At 45.1% G+C, this 20513-nt stretch overlaps 1 protein-coding gene across 14 annotated transcripts in view; it reads right to left on the minus strand.

Annotated features, from left to right (window-relative positions):
• AHI1 (Abelson helper integration site 1) overlaps positions 1-20513 on the minus strand; it is a 180434-nt gene that overhangs the window by 41601 nt on the left and 118320 nt on the right. For all 14 annotated transcript variants that reach the window (XM_045010769.1, XM_045010767.1, XM_045010770.1 and 11 more), the window contains one exon: positions 14438-14496. In XM_045010769.1, coding sequence (XP_044866704.1) covers positions 14438-14496 — 59 coding nt within the window. Of the gene's footprint in view, positions 1-14437; positions 14497-20513 lie in introns of those variants that run through there.

Here is a 20513-nt window from a genome sequence, read left to right on the forward strand (position 1 = left end):
TTATTCACTCTAATTTAAGGTTTTGCGTGCTAGTAATACATTTTAACATTTTTAGGTCTCTTTCTATAAGTCATAATATATAACTAATACATTGTGGTATTTAAAGTAAATAAGGCTTTTAAAATGTTAAAGAAGCTTCATTTAAAATTAAATTAAAATGAAGAGCCCCCCGGATCTGTGGCCAGGACCCAGGCAGTGTGAGTGCCACTGAAAATCAGCTCGCATGCCGCCTTTGGCACCCGAGCCATAGGTTGCCTACCCCTGATTTAAGCCCGTCCATGGAAGAACCCCCATAGATGTACCAGTTGGTTGGATTTCAAGACCCTTACGTATTAGTACTTCAGACTCTAGCTTACCTGACCAATCACAGTGTATTCTAAAATTGAATTCTGCCCAGCAGAACAAAAAAAAGAGGCACTTGGGAACGGAGTGCCCAATCTTTGTTGCTGGCAAACTTGCTGACGGAGCTAAAAGGGCTCCTTTGGGGGAGGGTGACTGCTCTTCTGGAGGCCATTAGGCATATGTGTGGTTCTTTTTCAATTGTTTTGCATGCACCCTACTTCCCATTCTTGCACCAGGGTTCAGTCAATCCTAGAGCCAACACTCTATTTTATTCTTAGGCACCGGAGATACGGAGGCCACAGGGCTATTCCCCCTCCCACACTTTTTAAACAGGGGGTACCATGCCCCCTTCTTTTTAAAATATAGCCGGGGGGGGGGAAGAGTGCCATAGTCTGGCCTGGCTGGCTGGCACCTGGATCCCACTCTGCATCATGGCATGTGCCAGTAACTAGGCCCTCATCTGCCAGTGGCTCATGTGGCATTAGCTCCTCTGAGTGCCAGGAACTATCCAGGTCTGGGAAGCAGGACAGACCCATCCCTCGAAGGCTTTGGGCTCACCAGCAGGGAGGGTAAGGTAGGAACTGGGGCAAGGGGCTCTGGGAGACTCAGGCTGTAGTGGGGGGCACCAGTGACCCATTTTCCCTCCCCCAGGTTGCAAAACCAGGCTATACTGCTTTATTCCTAAAACCAAGAAAACTACATTGAGCACATGGTCAGTAAAATCATGGAATCACAGAACGGAGTGCCCAATCTTTGTTGCTGGCATGAGATTTAGGAAAGAATACTGGTAGAAATGTGTCCTGGTTAATGTGAAATTGGGATACTACCTTGGGTAGGAATGCTCGGTGAGGGTGTAGCTGCACCTTGTCCTTGTAAAAGACTGTGTAGTGGGGCTCAGAAGTCAGGGCTCTGAGCTTGCAGACCCTTCTGGCCGAGATTATGGCCACCAGAAAGGCCACCTTCCAGAAAAGGAAGGTTGCCAGGGCTCAAAAGGAGGACCCATGAGTCGGAAAGGACCAGGTTAAGATCCCACTGAGGAACGGGCTGCCTCACCTAGGGGTTAAGCCTTTCCAAGCCCTTAAGAAACTGGCCCACTAAGGGATTGCTAAAGACTGACCTGCCCACCACTCCCGGGTGGAAGGCTGAGATGGCCGCCAGGTGTATCTTAATAGATGATATCGCCAACCCCCGTTGCTTCAGGTACAAGAGGTAGTCTAGCACAAGAGGAATAGAGGCTTGATGCAGGGAGGTACCTTTCTCTAGGGACCAAATGGAGAAACGCTTCCACTTCGCCAGGTATGTTGTGCAAGTGGAGGGCTTCCTGCTCCCCAACAGAACTTCCCTAACAGAGTCCGAGCATTGCAGTTCAAGCTGGTTCAGCCATGGAGTTTCCATGCCATGAGGTGGAGGGACTCCAGGTTGGGATGTTGTACTTGGCCGTGATCCTGTGTGATGAGGTCTGGGAGCATAGGAAGGGCCACTGGCCTGTCCATTGATAGGTTCAGCAGTATGGTGAACCAGTGCTGTCGGGGCCACACTGGTGCTATGAGGATGACTGAAGCCCTGTTCTGCTGGATCTTGAGGACCAACTTGTGTATGAGGGGGAAGGGCGGGAACGCATATAGCAGGTGACACGGTAGGTGAAAGGCATCCTCTGTGGAGCTGTGGCTGTGGTTCTGAAAGCAGCAGAACAGCTGACACTTTCTGTTGCTCCTCATCGCAAACAGGCCCATGTGGGGATAGCTCCACCTCCGGAAGATCGAAAGGGTGATGTCCACTCTGAGTGCCCACTTGTGAGTGTTGAACGAGTGGCTGAGGTGGTCCGCTAGTTCGTTCTGTCCTCCCGGCATATAAGGCCTGTAGCTGGATGCAATGTGTGATGCAGAAGTCCCACAGTCGGAGAGCTTCCTGGAACAGGGAAGAGGAGTGAGCCACCCCCCTGTTTATTTATATAGAACATCACTGTGGTGTTGTCTGTCAGTACTGAGACACATTTGCCCTGAAGATGGGCCTGGAATGTCTGGCAAGCCAGCGAATCACTCCCAGCTCCCTGATGTTGATATGCAGTGATAGTTCTGGTTGTGACCATATGCCTTGAGTTCTGATACTGCCCAGGTGCATTACCCAGCCCATCTGCGATGCGTCTGTGACCAGTGATAGTGAGGGCTGAGGCTTGGTGATGGGTACTTCCACACAGACCACCTGAGGTTGAAGCTACCAGCTGAGGGACTTGAGAATCTTGGGCGGAAGGGTAACCAGTCTGTCCAAGGAGTCCCGGTTGGGTCTGTATACCCTCACCAACCAAGCCTGGACGGTGCAAAAGTGCAACCTGGCCTGCTGCACTACATACGTGCAGGCTGCCATATGCCTCAGAAGCTTCATGCAGTTTCTGACCGCAGTAGTTGGGAACTGGTGGAGGCTGTCGATGATGCCCTTGATGCTTTGGAACTGGGACTCGGGTAGGGAGGCTTTGGCCAGAGTGGACTCCAGGAGAGCTCCAATGAACTCTATCTTCTGGGTTGGGACCAGTGTAGACTTGGGAACATTCAGAATGAGCCCCAGCCTGCTGAAAGTGGTTCATGCCAGGGCCACATGCTCCAGCATTTGCACTCGGGAATTGCCCTTGATGAGCCAATCGTCCAGGTATGGGAAGACCTGTACCCGGCATTTGCGCAGGAAGGCTGCCACGACTGCCATGCACTTTGTGAACACGTGTGGGGCTGTTGAAAGTCCGAATGGTAGTATGATGAACTGATAGTGCAGGCCGCTGACTACGAATCTCAGGAATCTCCTGTGTGCCAGAATAATCAATATATGAAAGTACGCGTCCTTCAAGTTGAGAGTGGCATACCAGTCCCCCGGATCCAGGGAAGACATTCAAATGGGAGGACTGCCAGGAGTCCCAAGACCTGTAGCAATGAGCTACACCCTCACTGTGATGCTCGTAGCCATGGTTCACGTTGCTGAGTTAGCGGAGTCCAGAGCAGCCTGGAGGGAGGTTCTAGTCACCACGCTGCCCTCTTCCAGGACTGCAGTGAATTCCTGTCAGGATTCCAACGGAAGCAGTTCCTGAAATTTAGAGAGGGCATTCCACGGGTTGTACACAAAACAGCTAAGTACTGCCTTCTACTTGGAAATTCGTAGCTGGAGCCCCCTGATTGAGTATACTTTTCACTGAAGATGTCCAACTTCTTATCATCTTTATTCTTAGGGGCGGCTCCTGCCACTCTTTGTGGTTTGCTGCATCCACCACCAAGGTCCCGGGACAGGGGGAGGGGGTAGAGTGAAGAGGTGCTCATACCCCGTCTGAGGGACAAAGTAATGCCTCTCTACTCCCCTGGCCGTTGGTGGTATAGAGGGTGGGGTTTGCCAGAGCACTTTTGTGGTGTTCTGAATGGCTTTTTTAAGTGGCAGTGCCACCTTGGAGAGACCCTCCGGGGCGAGTATGGCCACCATTCAGTCTGAGTCTTCCACTACCTCCTCCGTTGTCATGTTGAGGTTCTGGGCCACCCTCCTAAGGAGGTCCTGCTGGGCTTTCATGTCCATCACCAGAAGGGACGTGGTAGTGCCCGCCACTGCCTTGTCAGGCGAGGAAGATGATGAGGCTTAAGGTGGGATGGGGTCTTCCTGCCCCTCCGGTTTCCTGGTGACTTGCTCAGGGATATCCATCGTCACTGCTACTGGTGGTACGGAAGCCACCATCATTGGCATCTCTGACCTTGTGCTCGATACAGGAGGCTGAATCTCGTGGTGGGTCCTCGGGAGCCCTGGACTGATATGGGGAAACAGACATTGCAGAAGATGTGGCATGGGCAATGGAGACCACCAGTGTTGACCTGGAACCATGCCTTTGGCCCTAGTGGTAGGCCCCTGGTGTCCAGAAGGGCCATTGTATGGTCCCTGCCACTGGAGAGGCCAGGACACCATCTGTAATGAGTGTTCCTCCACCTTACGGTACCAAGACCGGTGCCGGGATCTCAACTGGTATCAGCTGTGTCGGGACACATGCGACTCTGCCTCTGATTCTAATAAATAGTCTGAGTCCAACCAGGGAGGGGCGTATCCCGACGGTGCCAGGGAGCGGTACCGTGGTGATGGGGAATGATGCCGCATCATGGTGGGCTTGACCCAGTGCCGGATAGGAGGTGCCGCCGACGGTGCTGTAAGTGATGCAGCAGATGGTTCTTGCACTGCCTGCACCAGAGCCGGTGCATGAGAATAAGAGACCGGGGACTGTGCCGTCATTGCAATTAAGTCATGCACGGCCTCGAAGGTGTCTGATGTGGAAGGGAGGTCCAGGTCCTCCTCCAACACTTCCCGGACTGGAGAGTCCACTGACACCAGACTTGATGGACCCCCACTTTGAAGCCAGAGTCAATAGTGCCGGGACCGATGGACCAGACTTCTGATGTCCCACTTTGGGACGCACCATGCTGGAGTCCTGTCTGCTCTTCTTGGCAGGGGAGCAGCCCCGTTACACCGCCACCTTCTTATGCAGCACTGGGGGTAGTGATCGGTGCCACACCGATGAGCAGGTCTTTTGCGCAGAGGAACAGTGCCGATGCTGTTTATTCGGGTCCTTCATCGGTGCAGAGATGTCCTGCACTTAGGCTGGTGTGCTGTGCACCGAGGCTGCCGGTGCTGGCTCTTGAGCTGGTTGGGGCCAGAGAACGGACTCCATCAAGAAGAGCTTGAGGCAATAGTCTCATAGTTCTGGGCTTGAAGCCTCTGCAAGTGGTTCACTTGTCTTGCAAATGACCTTCTCCCAGGCACTTCAGACAAGCGGCGTGTGGATCCCCTCTGGGCATAGGCTTACCACACCTATTGCATGACTTGAATCCCTGGAGCTGTGGCATGCCCCGGCAACGGGGAAAAATATCGGGGGTGGAGGGGAAATCCCCCTACTTAAACTTACTAACAAACTAAGATAGAGAAGGATAACAACTATATACAGGGAAAACCACTAGGAAGCACTTGCTAAAGCAAGAGACCAGTTGCTCCAACGACTGTCACTGGCGGTAAGAAGGAACTGAGCAGGCGGTGGGTCAGCAGAGACCTATATACACTGCCACAAAGGCGCAACTCCAGGGGTCACCATAGCCAACCCAACGGGTACCGCTAGGGTAAAAACTACCAACGATTGTGCATGCAGCGTGTGCACACACACCTATTAGAATGGACATAAGCAATCACTCGAAGAAAAATGCAATAAAACATAGGATTAGGAATCAGTGAAATATATTTCCATTTCTTTATTGCCTTTCTTTCAGTCCCACTCTCCTTTCATTTTATCCTTCTTTTCCATTTCCTTTACTGTCTAGAGTTTGCTCTCTCCCTCAAGCATTTATAGGATGCCCATTATAGTGGTATCAAACATCAACATCAAACCATATCTTGCTTCTCTCCGTTAAACAAAAAGGATTCCTTTCTTTAGATCCTTCCTCCTACATTCTACATATGTGAAATATATTGTCTCTCCTCTTTTAGTCTGTTTTTCTGTCCTCTTTACTTGCTTATGCTATTCTTTCATCTCTCTGTTCACCCCTGTTCTGTTCACACATCCTTCACTCCTTCTTTGACCCTCTTCCATGTTGTGTGCTCTTTACTGCTCACTTTTGAGACTATTGTTAAATGCTCCTCTTGCTCACTTCCTGTTGTTTCTTTCCTTCCTTCTGCCCACACACTTAATCTCTCCCCAACTTTTTGTCTCTTAATATCCTCTTTCCTTTCACTTCCCAGTTCTTCTTTAACTTCTCATGTTCCCAACATTCCACTTGCTGTCACTCCAGTCTCTGGAACTGTAATGGGATGAGCACCAATGGATTTTGTAGGCTGACTTCTGGTTGCTTCATTCCCACACATTCATGAACACACAAACAATGGTTCTGTTTGAAGTTAACTCCCCAGTCGTGCAATGAGCTTCATGCAGTTGGACAGCTAAATCAACATACAGTCTTACTGAAATCAGTTGAGCTCGAGGTGGGCACAGAGGTCCACATGTGTGGAATTCATTGCAGAACTGGGGACAAAGAAAGGGGTTACAGTCTAAAATCAACATCCGTTGTCCCTCAGTTGTGGGAGAGAGAGCTGCAGTTGTGAGGATATTAGAATTGACGTTTTCTGGAGAACTTTCCAAGTTCGTCTACTGTAACTGGGAAGTTAGTTAGGACCTCATACTCCTAAAAAACTTGAGCCATAATAAAGAAACAACTAAGGGGAAGAGTAAATACATAAATACTTTGCTGCTTTCCAGATCACAAAGTCAAGTGGAGACCAAATTACATCATCACCAGGGCACCTGACAATGGAGCTATTTAAAGTGTTTACAGCTGCTTCTTATATTAGCATTTTCAGTGATACTGGGTGGTGAGGGCTGTGCATGTGTGCACTGGATTATTCATGCACCTTTACTGAGCACACATCAAGAAGATTTGGACCTTAAGTAACATTCATTGCCTCTAAGAAGAGAAGCACTCTATGTACAAAGGAATTGTATATGCATTTATTGTCATCTTTCTTGACTATACTACAATGTTTTATTTCTACTACTCAACACATATACTTTAAATCCCAATATCATAACTTAAGGGAAGAAATAGGAAAACATTTCTAATGATAAAGTTTGCTTATGCATTCAGGTGCCATTTTTCTTTGATTTACAAACAGGTTCTTCACTGCAACAGAGTAAATATGTGGACTGTCTTCCTTTACCAATTAAGTATTAACTAACTCTTTTACACCTTCTGCCTTTCTTTAGATGGATAAGAAGCTTTCCTCTAATTAACCTCAGTCAGACATTACATATATAATAGCCTTGCCTCTGAACAGATGCATCTTGTCAGGATCATAACAAGGGCAGTGGGGACCAAAGATAAGAGCAGGGTCAAATCTGAGGCTGAGAGTAGCGAAGGAGTTCGTAGTCAAGTTCCAGACCAGGGTTAAAGATCAGAGTCTGAGATAGGTTTCAGGGTCTGGGTCAGGAGGCAAGGTCCAAATCAAGCCAAGGTCGAAGCCAGGAGTCTGAGAGCAGGAAGCAAAAATGGTTGTGGCAGTTACAGGAGATCTGTGCTGTTGTCAGGACACTTCCTAGAATGCCCCTTAGATTTATATAGGGTAGGGAGCCAATCAGGAGCCATGAGGCTGCTGCCTGATGGAGCCTGAGGGCAGGGACTTCTTGTGGTCTTTGTTCACAGCTGGTCATAGACAGAGTGTGAACCAGTTACAACTGCTGCTGGGTGGCAGCGTGGAGGTGTTTGCTGCTTACCAGCTCTGCAGACCTGATTCAAGACCCGCTGGGCACCTTCTGCCAGCCCATATTTGTTTGGATGGGTTGCCATGAGGTCAGGGGCATGGATTTGGGATGCTGACTCCCAGGATCATCCTCTAGGGCACAGTCCTCCAGCCTACAAAGTACCAGAGGGAGCTGCATTTGATTTTCAAGTCCAGTATTTCACAGACTTCATACTCGTGCTCTTGGATCAGTTCCAAAGGAGGCAGTGGTTGGGACCAGTGAGTGAAGGGATTGTCAACACAGAGTTTTAGCAAGGATACGTGGAACATTGTGTGGTTTTGGTGGGATCTGAATAATTGAAACCTCATGATCACTGCGTTGATTATCTGGCTGATGGAATATGGCCCAAGGTATTGGTAATCCACTTATGACAAAGCCAGTCAGTGTGGATTTGTTGAGCTGTTAGCCAGACTTTTTGCCCAGTGGTGAATGCCAGGCCTTCCCGGCACTGGCGGTCAGCAAACCACTTGTAAACTTCCTTGGCTGCATTTGGGTTGCTTCGAGACTCTCTGTTTGGCTGTCTACTTCTTCTGGTGGCCTTGAGTTCTTCTTGGACATCATGGAACAAACACCCACTCAGCGGCTACAGGATTGGTGGAGGTGACAAATGCAGCTGGGTGGAAATGGGGGGTGGAGGCCATAGTTTACATAGAACGGATTCTGCCTGGTGGACATATGATCAATGTTGTTGTAAGCAAACTCTGCTTGGGGTAGGAAGCTCGACCAGTTCTCCTAGTGGAAATTAATAAAGCACCACAAGTATTGTTCTAATACTTGACTGCTTCCTCAGACTGACCATCAGTTTGTGGGGGATAAGCAATGGATGTGTAAGCACAGATCCTAAGTAATTGTAGGATTTTGTTCCAAAACCACAACACAAACTGCAGACCCTTATCAATTGTGACTTGCTCTGGGAGTCCATGGAGACAGATCAGTGTCCTTGTTAGACACAGGGAGCTTGACTATAAAGTTCAGGGTAATGGCTGCCCAAAGCCTGGACGGGCTCTCAGAAGGCACTAGGATGTTGAGGGGTTTTGAGCATGACATCGTGGTGCAGGCATGTCTCTCAGAAATCAACATACAAGTCCATTATTGTGTGCACTCAGGGCCACCAGAAGAAGTAGACAGCCAAACAGAGAGTCTTGAAGCTACCCAAATGGCCTGCTAATGGTGAGTCATCACAGAACCATAGTACTTCTAACTGAGGGGGTCCCAGTGGAATGTACAAGTAGCCCTTGACAGAGAGCAAGCCATCCTGGACCTACTGTTGCCCTTGGCTTGCTGCCTCAAATTCCTTGGGAAGGGGATCCTTCTCTGCAGCTGAGTGGATCATTGACATGAAGTCCATGAACATCCAGGAAGTTCAGGAGCTTAAGATTTGGGGGGAGGGGCTCAGCATAGGGGGGCTCTTGGCTGGTGAGATATTCCCCTTTTTGGGATGAGGCATTGGCGGTCTTGTTCTGGGCTCCTGAGTGGTACGTGATGGTGAAATTGAAGCATGCAAAGAACAGGGCCCAGCGAAACTGCATCTGGTTAAGGGTCTTGGCTCAGCAGAAGTACTCAGTTTTTACGATCAAAGTAAACCTGTCCTGGGTACCAAGCACCCTCCAGATAGCAGCAATGCTCTTCTAAAGCTGCTTTGAAGGCTAGAAGCTCCTTAACTAGACAATTCTGTTCAGCTGCAGTGAACTTCCATGAATAATACACACAAAGCAACAGGTGCCATTGGGGAATCACCTCTTTGAGAGAGTATTGCCCTAATTGCCAAATTGGAGGCATCAGTCTTGACAACAAAGGGTCATGTTGGGTTGGGATGAGCCAGGATTAGGGTGGGGGAATGCTCATTGGGCCTCTGGAGACCAGCTGAAGGTGGTATTTTTGAGGAGAAGTGCTGTCAATGGGGTGATGTGGCCTGAAAATCCAGAGATGAACAGCCTATAAAAGTTAGTGAACCCCAGGAAGTATTGTAGCTCCTTGATATTTCGGGTGGGCACCAAAGCCTGTACTGCCTCCACCTTTTTGGAGTCCACTTGGAAGCCCTTGGGGGAGAGGATGTAGCCCAGGAACTCCATGAAGCACTGGTCAAAGATACATTTTTCCACCTTTGCATATAGGCCATGTTGGCAGAGTCATTCCAGGACTGACCGGACATGCTTGGTGTGTTGCTTGTGATCCTCAGCAAAGATGGAGATATCATCTATGTAGACTACAACATACTGATCTAGGATGTCATGGAAGACCTCGTTCATGAAGTGCTGGAATGTTGCAAGGGTATCTGTGAGGCCAAACTGCATTACTGGGTACTTGTAGTGGCTATAACAGGTTTGAAAATCTGTCTTCCACTCAACTCCAGCTTGGATTTGAAACAGGTTGTAGGCCCTGTGACATAACACTCCATATTCTTTATGGAAATATACTTATTATATGGAAATGACATAACAGATGTACTTTATGCAAGATGGCTCATGTAAGGTATCGCTGGAAAGGTTATGATTTACTGAATGTGTTTATCCAATTTGTGTGCATGTATCATTTTTGTAATCTGAAGCTGGGAATATTGACCATGTCTCTGTATTTCAAATATGCTATGTTGGATGAGGCCAAACAATGTTAGTGGCTTATTGAAGAAATGACACAAGCATAAGGATTACCCCAGGAACTGTGTGCAATAGAAACCTCTCAGATATAGCTCTACACAATGGGAACTGTTTGACCCAGGTCAGATAACTCTATACAATGGGAACCATTTGACCCAGGTCATAGCAAAAAAGCTTTCCAATAAGTTGGGGGAAGATATAAAAGAGGGACAATGACAACATGAGGGGCCTCACTCTACCTACAACAACACACCTGAAAACACCTGAGGAACAAAGAATGAACTGTGAGAAGTGATGGTCCCAGGCTAAGATCTTTAGCGTGTGTATGAAAACCTGGGAAAGCCAAGGCAACTGGTCTCTTAAGAATCTGCCTGCTTGTTTATCACGCAGGGTGAGAATTTGCTAATTTGCATCCTACCTATCTAGTGTGTGAAGCTTAGTTTGTGTGTTTTGTTTAATTTGCCTAGTGATCTGCTTTGTTCTGTTTGCAATCTCTTGAACCACTTAAAATCTGCCTTTTATAGTTGTTAATTTCTTTCTGTTTATTATTAAACCCAGTTTATGCAACTTCTTACGGGGGGGGGGGGAGAGAAGGTGTCGTGCATATCTCTCTTCACATTGAGGAAGAGGGAGAATTTTATGAGCTTGTGCTGTACAGACATTTCTATACAGTGCAAGGCAGTAGTATTTTGGGTTTGTCTCCCAAAAGGGGTGAGCATGTGAGTGCTGGGAAGCCCTCTCACACAGAGCTGACTTCAGTCTGTGTCTGCAGTGGGGTGTGGCCCTACCTGTGTGTGTGTGTGTGTGTGCACTACAAGAGGCCAGAAAGCCTAATTCAGCAAAGCAGGGAGAGGGAACCCAGGCTGGTTGAGCAGGGGAGGCTCAGTTAAACCCCAGCACATCAGATGGCATCCTGGACGAGGTGTGGGTCCAACCTGTCACAGGCCCCTCACAAGTCAAGTTTTACCTAATACCTGGGCTGATTGCAATTGATCCAGTAGTTCTGGAATAAGAGGAAGAGGGGTTTTGATTCTTGATGATAACCTGACTGAGGGCCTGGGAATCCATGTGTAAGTGTAGGGTTCCATCTTTCTTTTTAACAAACAGAACCAGGGCCCTGGTGGGAGAGGTAGATGGCTGAAAGAAACCCTTAGGCAGATTCTCCTGGAGATAAGAATGCAGGGCAGCCACCTCAGATTCTGACATCACATATATACGGCCAAATGGCACCTTGACTCCTGGCTACAGCTCAATCAGGCAGTCATAATACTAATTGGGTGGTAGGGTGTTAGCATTCTACTTCTCGAAGACGACACCACAGTCACTGTATTTGGGGAGCAGTGCCAAAGTCACTCTGGTGATGGTCCCACCTGACCCAAGCCAGGGCCCAGAAGCGGGAGTATCTTGGTTCCAGGGTTTGTCAGGTGGTGTACATAGGTAGACTTGCTGGCAGAACTCAGACAGGAAGCTAACTTTGTGCTCATGACAAAGAACGTGTGGCTCATGAATTGTCACCCACAAAATGAAAAGGATTATTGGGAAGTGTGGTGAGTGGATCATCTCAAAATGAAGGGCTTCCGATGGTCCTGAATGACAACTTCTAAAGGCACTGTTTCCTGTATCATTGGCCCCAACAAGAAGAGTGAACCATCTATAGTTTCAAGTAGAACAAGGACCATCTTTGTTCATACCAGAATACCCAAGGATTGGGCCATATCAGCATCTATAAAGTTGTCTGCTGCACAGGAATCTACCAGTGCCCACTGTGGAGGAATTTGGTAAAGCTCTCCTGTAACATGGTGGCAGATCCAGACTTTAGGCCACAGGGAGCACTCACTGTGCCTGAGATGTGCATCAGTGAAGAGTAGGGCGGATATTATCTTGGGGTTTTCCCAGGCCAACCCCCTCTACTGATCCTGAGCATAGTCATTTCCTGAACTGGGTCATGCTACAGATCATGATGGGCAGTTGCATGGCTAGATCCTCAATAGAAACATAGCTCATGGCAGCGATGGCACTTTTTTCCCTCAAAGGTCACATGGCAGTGGGTGGTATCCAGCGGCCTGGGTTCAAGGTCCAGGTTGGAGATGGGTACCAATGTACGCCAGTTGAGTGGTGGCCCATACTCCTTCCTTTCCTCATGTCTCTTGTGGAGCCTATTGTTGATGCGTATGATGAGGTCGATGAAGGCATCTAGGTTGGCTGGGGACTCCACATGAGCTAGTTCATCCTTAATTTCTTCATGTAGTCTCAATCAGAACTAGTAGATCTGGGCCATTTCATTCCATGCAGTGTCTGAGACATCTTCAATAATAAGAATGAGGGCACATTAATTTTGTGTGGAATATAGGTGACTTTGGGATTAAGATGACTGATGTTCCTCAAAATGAAAATTGTCTGAGAAATATCATCAAAGTTAGGTTATTACCTTGAAAATGGAAAGCATCCTTAAATTAACACTTAATATTGAATCTTAATGTATACATTCCATGTATACACAAAGGAAAAAACACAAGAGAAAGCGTTAATAGTTACATTAAAATGCTATAAGCATAGAGAAAGTAGTAACATCGTAAAATACTGTAGTGGGCTTTGGTCTCAATTAATACATCTAACATCCCGGAACTACTGTAAATGTTACTTCCTTGGGTTTCAAATGAATATGATCCTTATTTGATTATAGTCCTTCAGCGTTTAATGAGTATGAGAATCTATAATCTGCCTAGAGGAAAAACTGTGCCAGGCTGCACTTTATTGAATCCTACAGTGTACAAACAGAGAACTGAAATGCAAACACAGCTGCCTCAGCAAAGCCTACAGGGATAAAGAAAGAAAAAAATAAAAGATGAGTTCAGAAGTATGTGAAATAATCCAACTCCTGAGATTAATCAAATACACAGCAAAACTATTTGATCTATTTTGTCCTTAATTGGCAACATTTACTTTCTTTCTTTAAAGAATATCACTTCCATGCTATTACGACTTTATTTATAACATCACTAGAAAAAGGGTTAACGAAAATATACTCAATCCCACCAAATTTAACAGAAAGCTGCTAATTTATTTATTAATCCCTTCCCAAAATGAGTCTATGCTACAGATACTTCTAAGGATTGCTGTAGCAGAAAAGCACTGATATACATATTGAATAATTCATATTTTTTCCTAATAATTGGCTAACATCTAGAATTAAATATGTATAAAATATGCAAACAATAATAGTCACTTAGCCAACAGAGAAAAAGATGAGTGCAAAACTATATTTTCAGCATTGTTTTTCAAGAGAAGTCTTATTTATCATATCAGCCTGGTACAAAGACACATTAAAGGATTTTGTGAAGGAAAGGTCTGAATGAGATGGAAATAAAAGGGTGGAACAGGTTCTGGGAATTAAGAGCACAACCTAATTTATGTCCCTTTCCGATGAACCCTCTGGAGGCCAGCAGCTGGCATGCAATTACCATATCACATTAGGTCAGGACATTTCGACTGCAGGCACCAGGGGGTTAACATCCAAGTGCAGTAGGCCCATTTTTTTAGGGGCAAAACACAAAGTGTTAAGAACACTACCTCTTCTACAACTAGTCCCTCCTTGGTATTTAAAAAAAACATATACTTTAATGATTGTATAGTTGTAGTTAACTAAGTTTATAGAGGTTGGGAGTTCTTTTGTGTTGGGAAAGAAGGATCAGGACAGAGTATACATCTTCACCAACCAATTCCTATATGTACAAGAAATACACAGAAGATATTAGTGATTTCACTTTGTACCAGTTGGCTTATGGTAACCAAACAGTGCTTGAAATAAGATGTAGGTGAACTAATGGTAAAAAACAGCTGCAACTGATCCAATAGCCAATTTTAAGTTACAACATTTTCCCCTCCTGACTTAGTATTGCCCATATTCCTGCTAAATACCAAGAATACAGAAATGTGATTCTGACATATTCATTTCTAAACAATATGAGAGAGAGAGAGAGCACGAGCGTATGCAAGAAGGAAGACTATATTTCACCTTTAAAAAAAAAAATCTGACCTCTATATCAACATGAGGTAAAAGCCTACACAGCCATGAATTTCCTTAAAGATACTTCCTTTTATTCACAAAAGGAAGCAAGAAATCTTTTCTACAAAGCAATTTGTGAAGAATGTCATTTTATAGTTTAACATTATCAATTTTTTTAAATGCATAAATAGAATTCCTTACCGTCTGTAGTCTGACTGATGGTGTTCGGCTAAGAGGACTTCCTACTGGGCTGAAACTCCCTGTGAAAAGACAAAGCTGTGAATTTTTGCTTGTTATCCTGTTCTAATAAACCACTTTATTTTAAAAACATTATGTTAGCAGGACATATTTCACAAAACTCTAATGAAAAGAAGCACCATCTTTCTGTTGCAACTACGCATCCTTCAGTCAGGAACAGTTGGAGGGTTTATCTAACTAATAGACCTGACACAAGGTTAGTTAATCCAATATTTCCATTCAAATGATTCGGAGCAGTAGCACAAGCAATGTCCACATGCCACCTCGTGCTCAGAACAGACACTATTATCTAAGCTACACTGCCTTTCTTTTCATTGTATTTCTGAGTAGTGCATACAAAGTTTTCAGTCAGAAATGATCACAAAACCTCTCAAAGGAATTACTTCCTTATTTTATCTGAATGAATAAGTATGTCTATTCAGTATCTTTCTTTGATCATCTGACTTCCTACCACAACACATCTTGATGTTTATTTTATTCACTCTTTATACAGTGCATTTGAAAAAGTGCTACTTGTAAATTTGTTCCTTTTGAAATTATTACATTGGCTAAGCTCAAGAAAATCCTTTCATCATCTATGGATTTATCTTTTTGTTACTGGTTTCTTCTACTGTGTATCTTTTAAGAAAACATCTTTAAAAGATAGAAACATCTGAAAATTGCTAAACATGACAATACTTAGATGAAATATCTTGAGCAAAGGTATAGCATTTTTCTTTTTTTTTCAAGCAGGTGGAGCAGAGGGAGGCCAAATAGCACAGATTTAAGATCACCAGCTTTTTGCCATGAGAGACAAGGGTTCAAATCCTAGTTTAGGTTTCAAGTAAAAATGAGTTCTAAGGTCTCACTCTAGTTTCCAACCACAAAACCCAACTCAATTTAGCACAACAGGTAATATCTGCTCATAAGGAGCCCAGAGTTTGAATAATGGGGATTTTTCAGGTTAAGATTCAGATGCATTGGCACAGATCCTTAGGAAACCTTGTACAGCATCCAACTGCACTATACCCCTGTTAAACCAGTGGTATTAGTCATATTCATAAGTGATTTACTTGTAAATGTTTAACTATTGGAAAATATTTATGTGTGTCATTAAATGGTGTAATGCAAGCTCAAAGGGTTACAATTTGTTAGGCCCTGATATTGCAAATGTAACCCAGGTGCCTAATAGAGAAATAACTGTTTAACTATCTGGGGAGGTAGGTAGGAATGAGTTGTGTCTAGGTCATTGTTAGGCAGATGCACAATTAGCCTTGCACACTCAGAAGTTTCTGGAATTGAGTGTGATAGTTTTGGGTATGCTCAATGGGTTGCCAGTAGCTTGACTGTGACTCCATTAGTAAGGCTACGTTTTAGTCAAGGGTATTTTTAGTAAAAGTAACGGACAGGCGATGGGCAGTAAACAAAAATTCACAGCCCGTGACCTGTCCATGACTTTTACTAAAAATACCCGTGACTAAAACTTGGGGAGGGAGGGGGAGGTGCTGGGGGAGAGCGGCCAGCAGGGGACGGCTTGGGACCCCACTGGTGCTGGTAGGGGGGGTTGGCGGGGCTGACAGACTCCCTACCTGGCTCTGCACACAACGCCCCCGCAGCAGCAGCAGAGTTTGTATGTGGGAGGAGGTAGAGGGTTGGGGCATGGGATGAGGTGAGGTGGACGCTGGGCAGGCTTATCTGGGAGCTTATCTGGGAGGCTCCCCAGGAGTGGCGACATCCCCCTTGCTCAGCTACTCCCAACCCACACAGGGAACCAGGCCAATGGGAGATGTGGGGGTGGTGCCTGCAGGCAGAGGCAGTGCACAGAACTGCCTGGCCATGCCTCCACCTAGCAGCTGAGTGAGGGGATGTCGCCACTTCCAGGGAGCCCCCCAGGTAAGCTCCGCCCACAGCCCACATCACCCCGCCCCATGCCCCAACCCCTTTTCCCCTCCCACACCCAAATGCTGCTGTGGGGGGGGCATGCGATGGCCTACGACTTCCCCAGCAGTGGCCGGTATGACTGGTGCAGGGGCTGCCTGAGCTGCCCCAGAGCCAGGTGCACTGGCCGCTGCAGCAGTTATGGAGGTCACGGAATCCGTGACTTCCGTGAAAACTCGCAGACTTATCCATGAGTGTAAGTAGCCAGGGCAGCTGCTTTGTAAAAGGCCCTGTGCCCTCTGTGGGTTGGGAGAAGCTGAGCCACAGGAGCAGAAAGCAGGCTGTTTCTCCATTACTCTGAAGCATTTTGCAGCAGGTTAGTGATATTGTTAACCCTCCTGGAAGTGCTAATTATAAAAGGGGAAATGGGGAGGAAAAACTAATTTTTTATTTTAATTGTATACTTGGGAATGTTTGATTTTAGCCAAACTATTTTAGTTAAATTGTCTAAACTAGTATGATTCACCAACTTTTCTCTTATTTAAATGTGATGATAGGGAGTTACTTATATTTTGCTATTCTCAGTTTGTATTTTTCTTGTAAATTTTTTTTTCCTTTTTCTCCTGTATACTTAAAGTGAGTGGTTGGTTAGTTAGCTAGCTAACTGAGTGATTTCAGTAGAGGAGAAAGAAGAGTCTGCATGGATTCCAGCTGAAGATTTCTACAAGCAAGTGAAGGGACGATATTGATGCAGTGCTTCTGATTCTGCAGACTGCAGAGATTTTGGTGATCAAAGACTGTAACTGAGACTCAGATGAACTCAACCTAAGCTTCTGGGAATTCAGAATTTCTTCTCACTGTGTTTCTGTGGGGACTGACCTGTTTAGATTTAATTTCTTTTATTTACGTTTATGTATCACTATGAAGATTACGTGGATTATAAAATAGCTATGTTATGTTGTAGAAATTAAGTAGTTGTTAATAAAATTATTATTATAAGATTTTATAAAGTTGGTATTTAAGAATTAAGTTCATTTGTTTGTTCTTTTTGGACTTGTTGGGTGGCAGAAAGCCCTCCACCAGAGCAACCTGCCAGGCCAAATGGAAAAGGTTTATGTGCTGGACCTCAGATCAAGGTATCTGGGTTGAACAGGCCTCACTCACTGCTGAATCGGCAGCATCCCATGCCATTTGGAGGGAGCACCTTGCAGCTGCTGTACTCACCTCCACCAAGGCCCCAAATTCCTGGGCTGAGTCCTGGGTCAGGCACTCCTGGAACTTACGGAAGGAGTCCTATAAGTTAAAGATGCATCTGCCCAGAAGAGCCTGGTGGTTAGCCATCCGGAACTGAAGGCTGGCTATTGAATAAATCTTTCTTCCAAAGAGGTCCAGCCTCTTGACCTCCTTATTTTTGGGGGTCAAACTGGTTTAGCTCCAGAGTGAGCGAGTGGCCCAAACTGGATCCTTTACCCAAGGTCCCTTGGCCCTTCTTGCTCAGTGCTGGTGAGTCACGCTTCTTTGACTTCTTCTTGAGCACCAGTGAAGGCAAGCAGTACTGGGTAAAGCCCGGTGCTGGGAGTGCACTACGTACTGAGGCCGAAGTATTGGGACTAGAGTCCAGTTGGGATGGCTTTGAGGCCAGGCAGAGAGCAGCCTCCGTGAGGCAAACGAATCTTGCACTCCTTCTGTATTCTGGAGTGAAAGTTCTTACAGATGCGAGATTCGTCCTTCACATGTGATTCTCCCAAGAACTTCAGGCAGCTGCTATGGGAGTCACTAACGGGCATAGGCCTGTTACAATTAGAATAGTACTTAAAACCCAGAGACCAGGGCATGCCATGCCTGGGACAAAGTACCCACTGGCACTCTAACTTCTAACTACTCCTTAACAACTACATACAAACAAACTTACGGTTCTAAGGCTTAAAGACAGGAGAGAGAGAGAACTGCTAACCCTTGCTAGGCAAGGGAAAAATGTTCTCCAACCAACCATCACAGGTGGTAAGAAGAAACTGAAAGGGTGTAGGGCCGGTAGTGCCTGATATACTGATACATGAGTGCGGCACTCAAGAGGGCACCACAGCTGACCCTACGGATACTGCTAAGGCAAAAATCTCAGATGAATGTGCACTTGGGCGTGTGTATACCTAGAATGGAATCGACATGAGCAAGCAGTCAAAGAATAAACTATTATATAAACAAAACCTTGGCTTATTATTGATAGTTTTAATGTTGATACTTCATTTTATCACAATACTGTGGAACTTGTCACCTCCACTGTAGTCATTTTATATTATTTTAACAATAATGAGGCAAACAGCATCTTTAAAAACAGTGTTTTAGCCTTATAAAGTACCATAAAACAATATTTAGGCTAATGAAATTGTGTCTTTTAACAGAGTTTGCCTTTTAATGATAGTCAATACTACAAAGCTACTATAGTAGCATAAAACAATACACTGCCAAAAAAAATTTCCAATTACTCTGTGATTAAAAGCATTTTCTATGAGTTACTATAGTCCTCTGCCAAAGTAATCAGTTAATTAATGTCATTTTGCTTTGGAAACAGTGATAAACTGTACACTACACTTTTGCAGTGCATTCACTACTCCATGGAGCCACATTATTTGTTGGCAGTGGTCAGAGCTTGCTATAGCTTCTGAAATAATTATTCTTCAATTTCCTCCATCTAATCTTTGGTCTCTTTGGCCACCTCCGCCTCTTTTCCCTTTGGTTCTTTTTTGTCTGTTGTACATCTCTTATTAGCAATTTCATCCACAGGATTTTCTTCTACATCTATATTTAAAAATTTGTTTAAAAGTCTGGTTCATTCATAAAGGAAAGTCCATTCAGCAAGTAGGTGAATATCCAACTCCTCTTCCTCATATAGTACTAAGCAGAAGCCTGATTTTTTAAGCAGTTCTGTGCAGTGGTTGAGTTGACAGGGTTCCATTCTCGATAAAGCACGTAAACTACACTGAGCAGGTATGTGACTATCTCAGAAGGGCTTGGTTTGGTTGTCCCTGATACCTGTACAAACTTTCCAACCCTATAGTTCAGTATTGGAATTTAGCGGTCAGAATTATGGAAGGACATTTTCTTTTTATCTGGTGACTTACAACAGAGAGACTGGAACATGTCCCACTGGGTCTGTCATTTAGTCGGAGCCTGTATAATGGTCACTAAGTCTTTTATAGGGCTGAACCTGAATAAATTGCTTAAACCAGGTTGCCTGTCCTAAACAACCTCACAGACATTTCACGATCACTCAGAGAACAAGTTTTATAATTCCAGATGATCATCCACATGAGTTCTCCTCATCAATTTCCCTCCTTAGCAACTCCTGCTGCCTTCACCTTCAGATCTCTATATGCCTTGTGAAGCTAGTTTTCTCTGTGAAAGTACTACATTCTAGATTGCTGTGCTCTCTGTGGCTCTGCAATGGTTTCTTCCAGGACCTTTTTTACATATATAATCTCACGAGAGGAGTAAATAAAGCCAGTTCATTCTTCAAGAGTATGTAGGCTAATGCCTAGAAATTATTACAGCCTCTCAAAATGAGATGTACTGCAGCTCCTTCTTGGACTACTAGGACTCCTCCCTGGCATATTTCCAACTCAGGTGCAGTGTTCTTCTGTTCTGTATAACCCTTATGTCCATTGATTATGTTAGCCATGAGAATAGGATATCTACTAACTTTATGTGGCACAGCTTTTCTTTAAGGTTTTTTCCTCACGAAGAGTAATTTTTCACTATATATAGCAAAAAACAGAACACCCCAATACCCCTGTTATACACATTCCTGACAAAGTCCTCCAGTTATCCAAAAATTTGCTGAATTTATATAAATCATTTGGAAAGGATGGGCATCTTTTCATAAATATTTTAGTCACGTACTTTTTCAGACAGCCAGAAACCACACTACCCTATTCCTGATTGATTTGAGCACCAGAATACTGAAAGTGTATCTTTAGCCTTCTCGCCTCCAATTGGCTATAAATTATGTGGTGGGTATCCTCAATCAGCATAACCATAGCTGGAAAAATTAACTAGAGATTAGGCAGTTTTCCTACCTTCTAAAATGTGTATCTGAACCACAGGAGCCCTGGATGGTCTTTCACCTCCTCATTCTTACCTAATTCCTTCTGTCTTCAGAGAGAGT

The sequence above is a fragment of the Mauremys mutica genome, chromosome 3, assembly GCF_020497125.1.
Source record: "Mauremys mutica isolate MM-2020 ecotype Southern chromosome 3, ASM2049712v1, whole genome shotgun sequence".
NCBI classification, from domain to species: Eukaryota; Metazoa; Chordata; order Testudines; family Geoemydidae; genus Mauremys; species Mauremys mutica.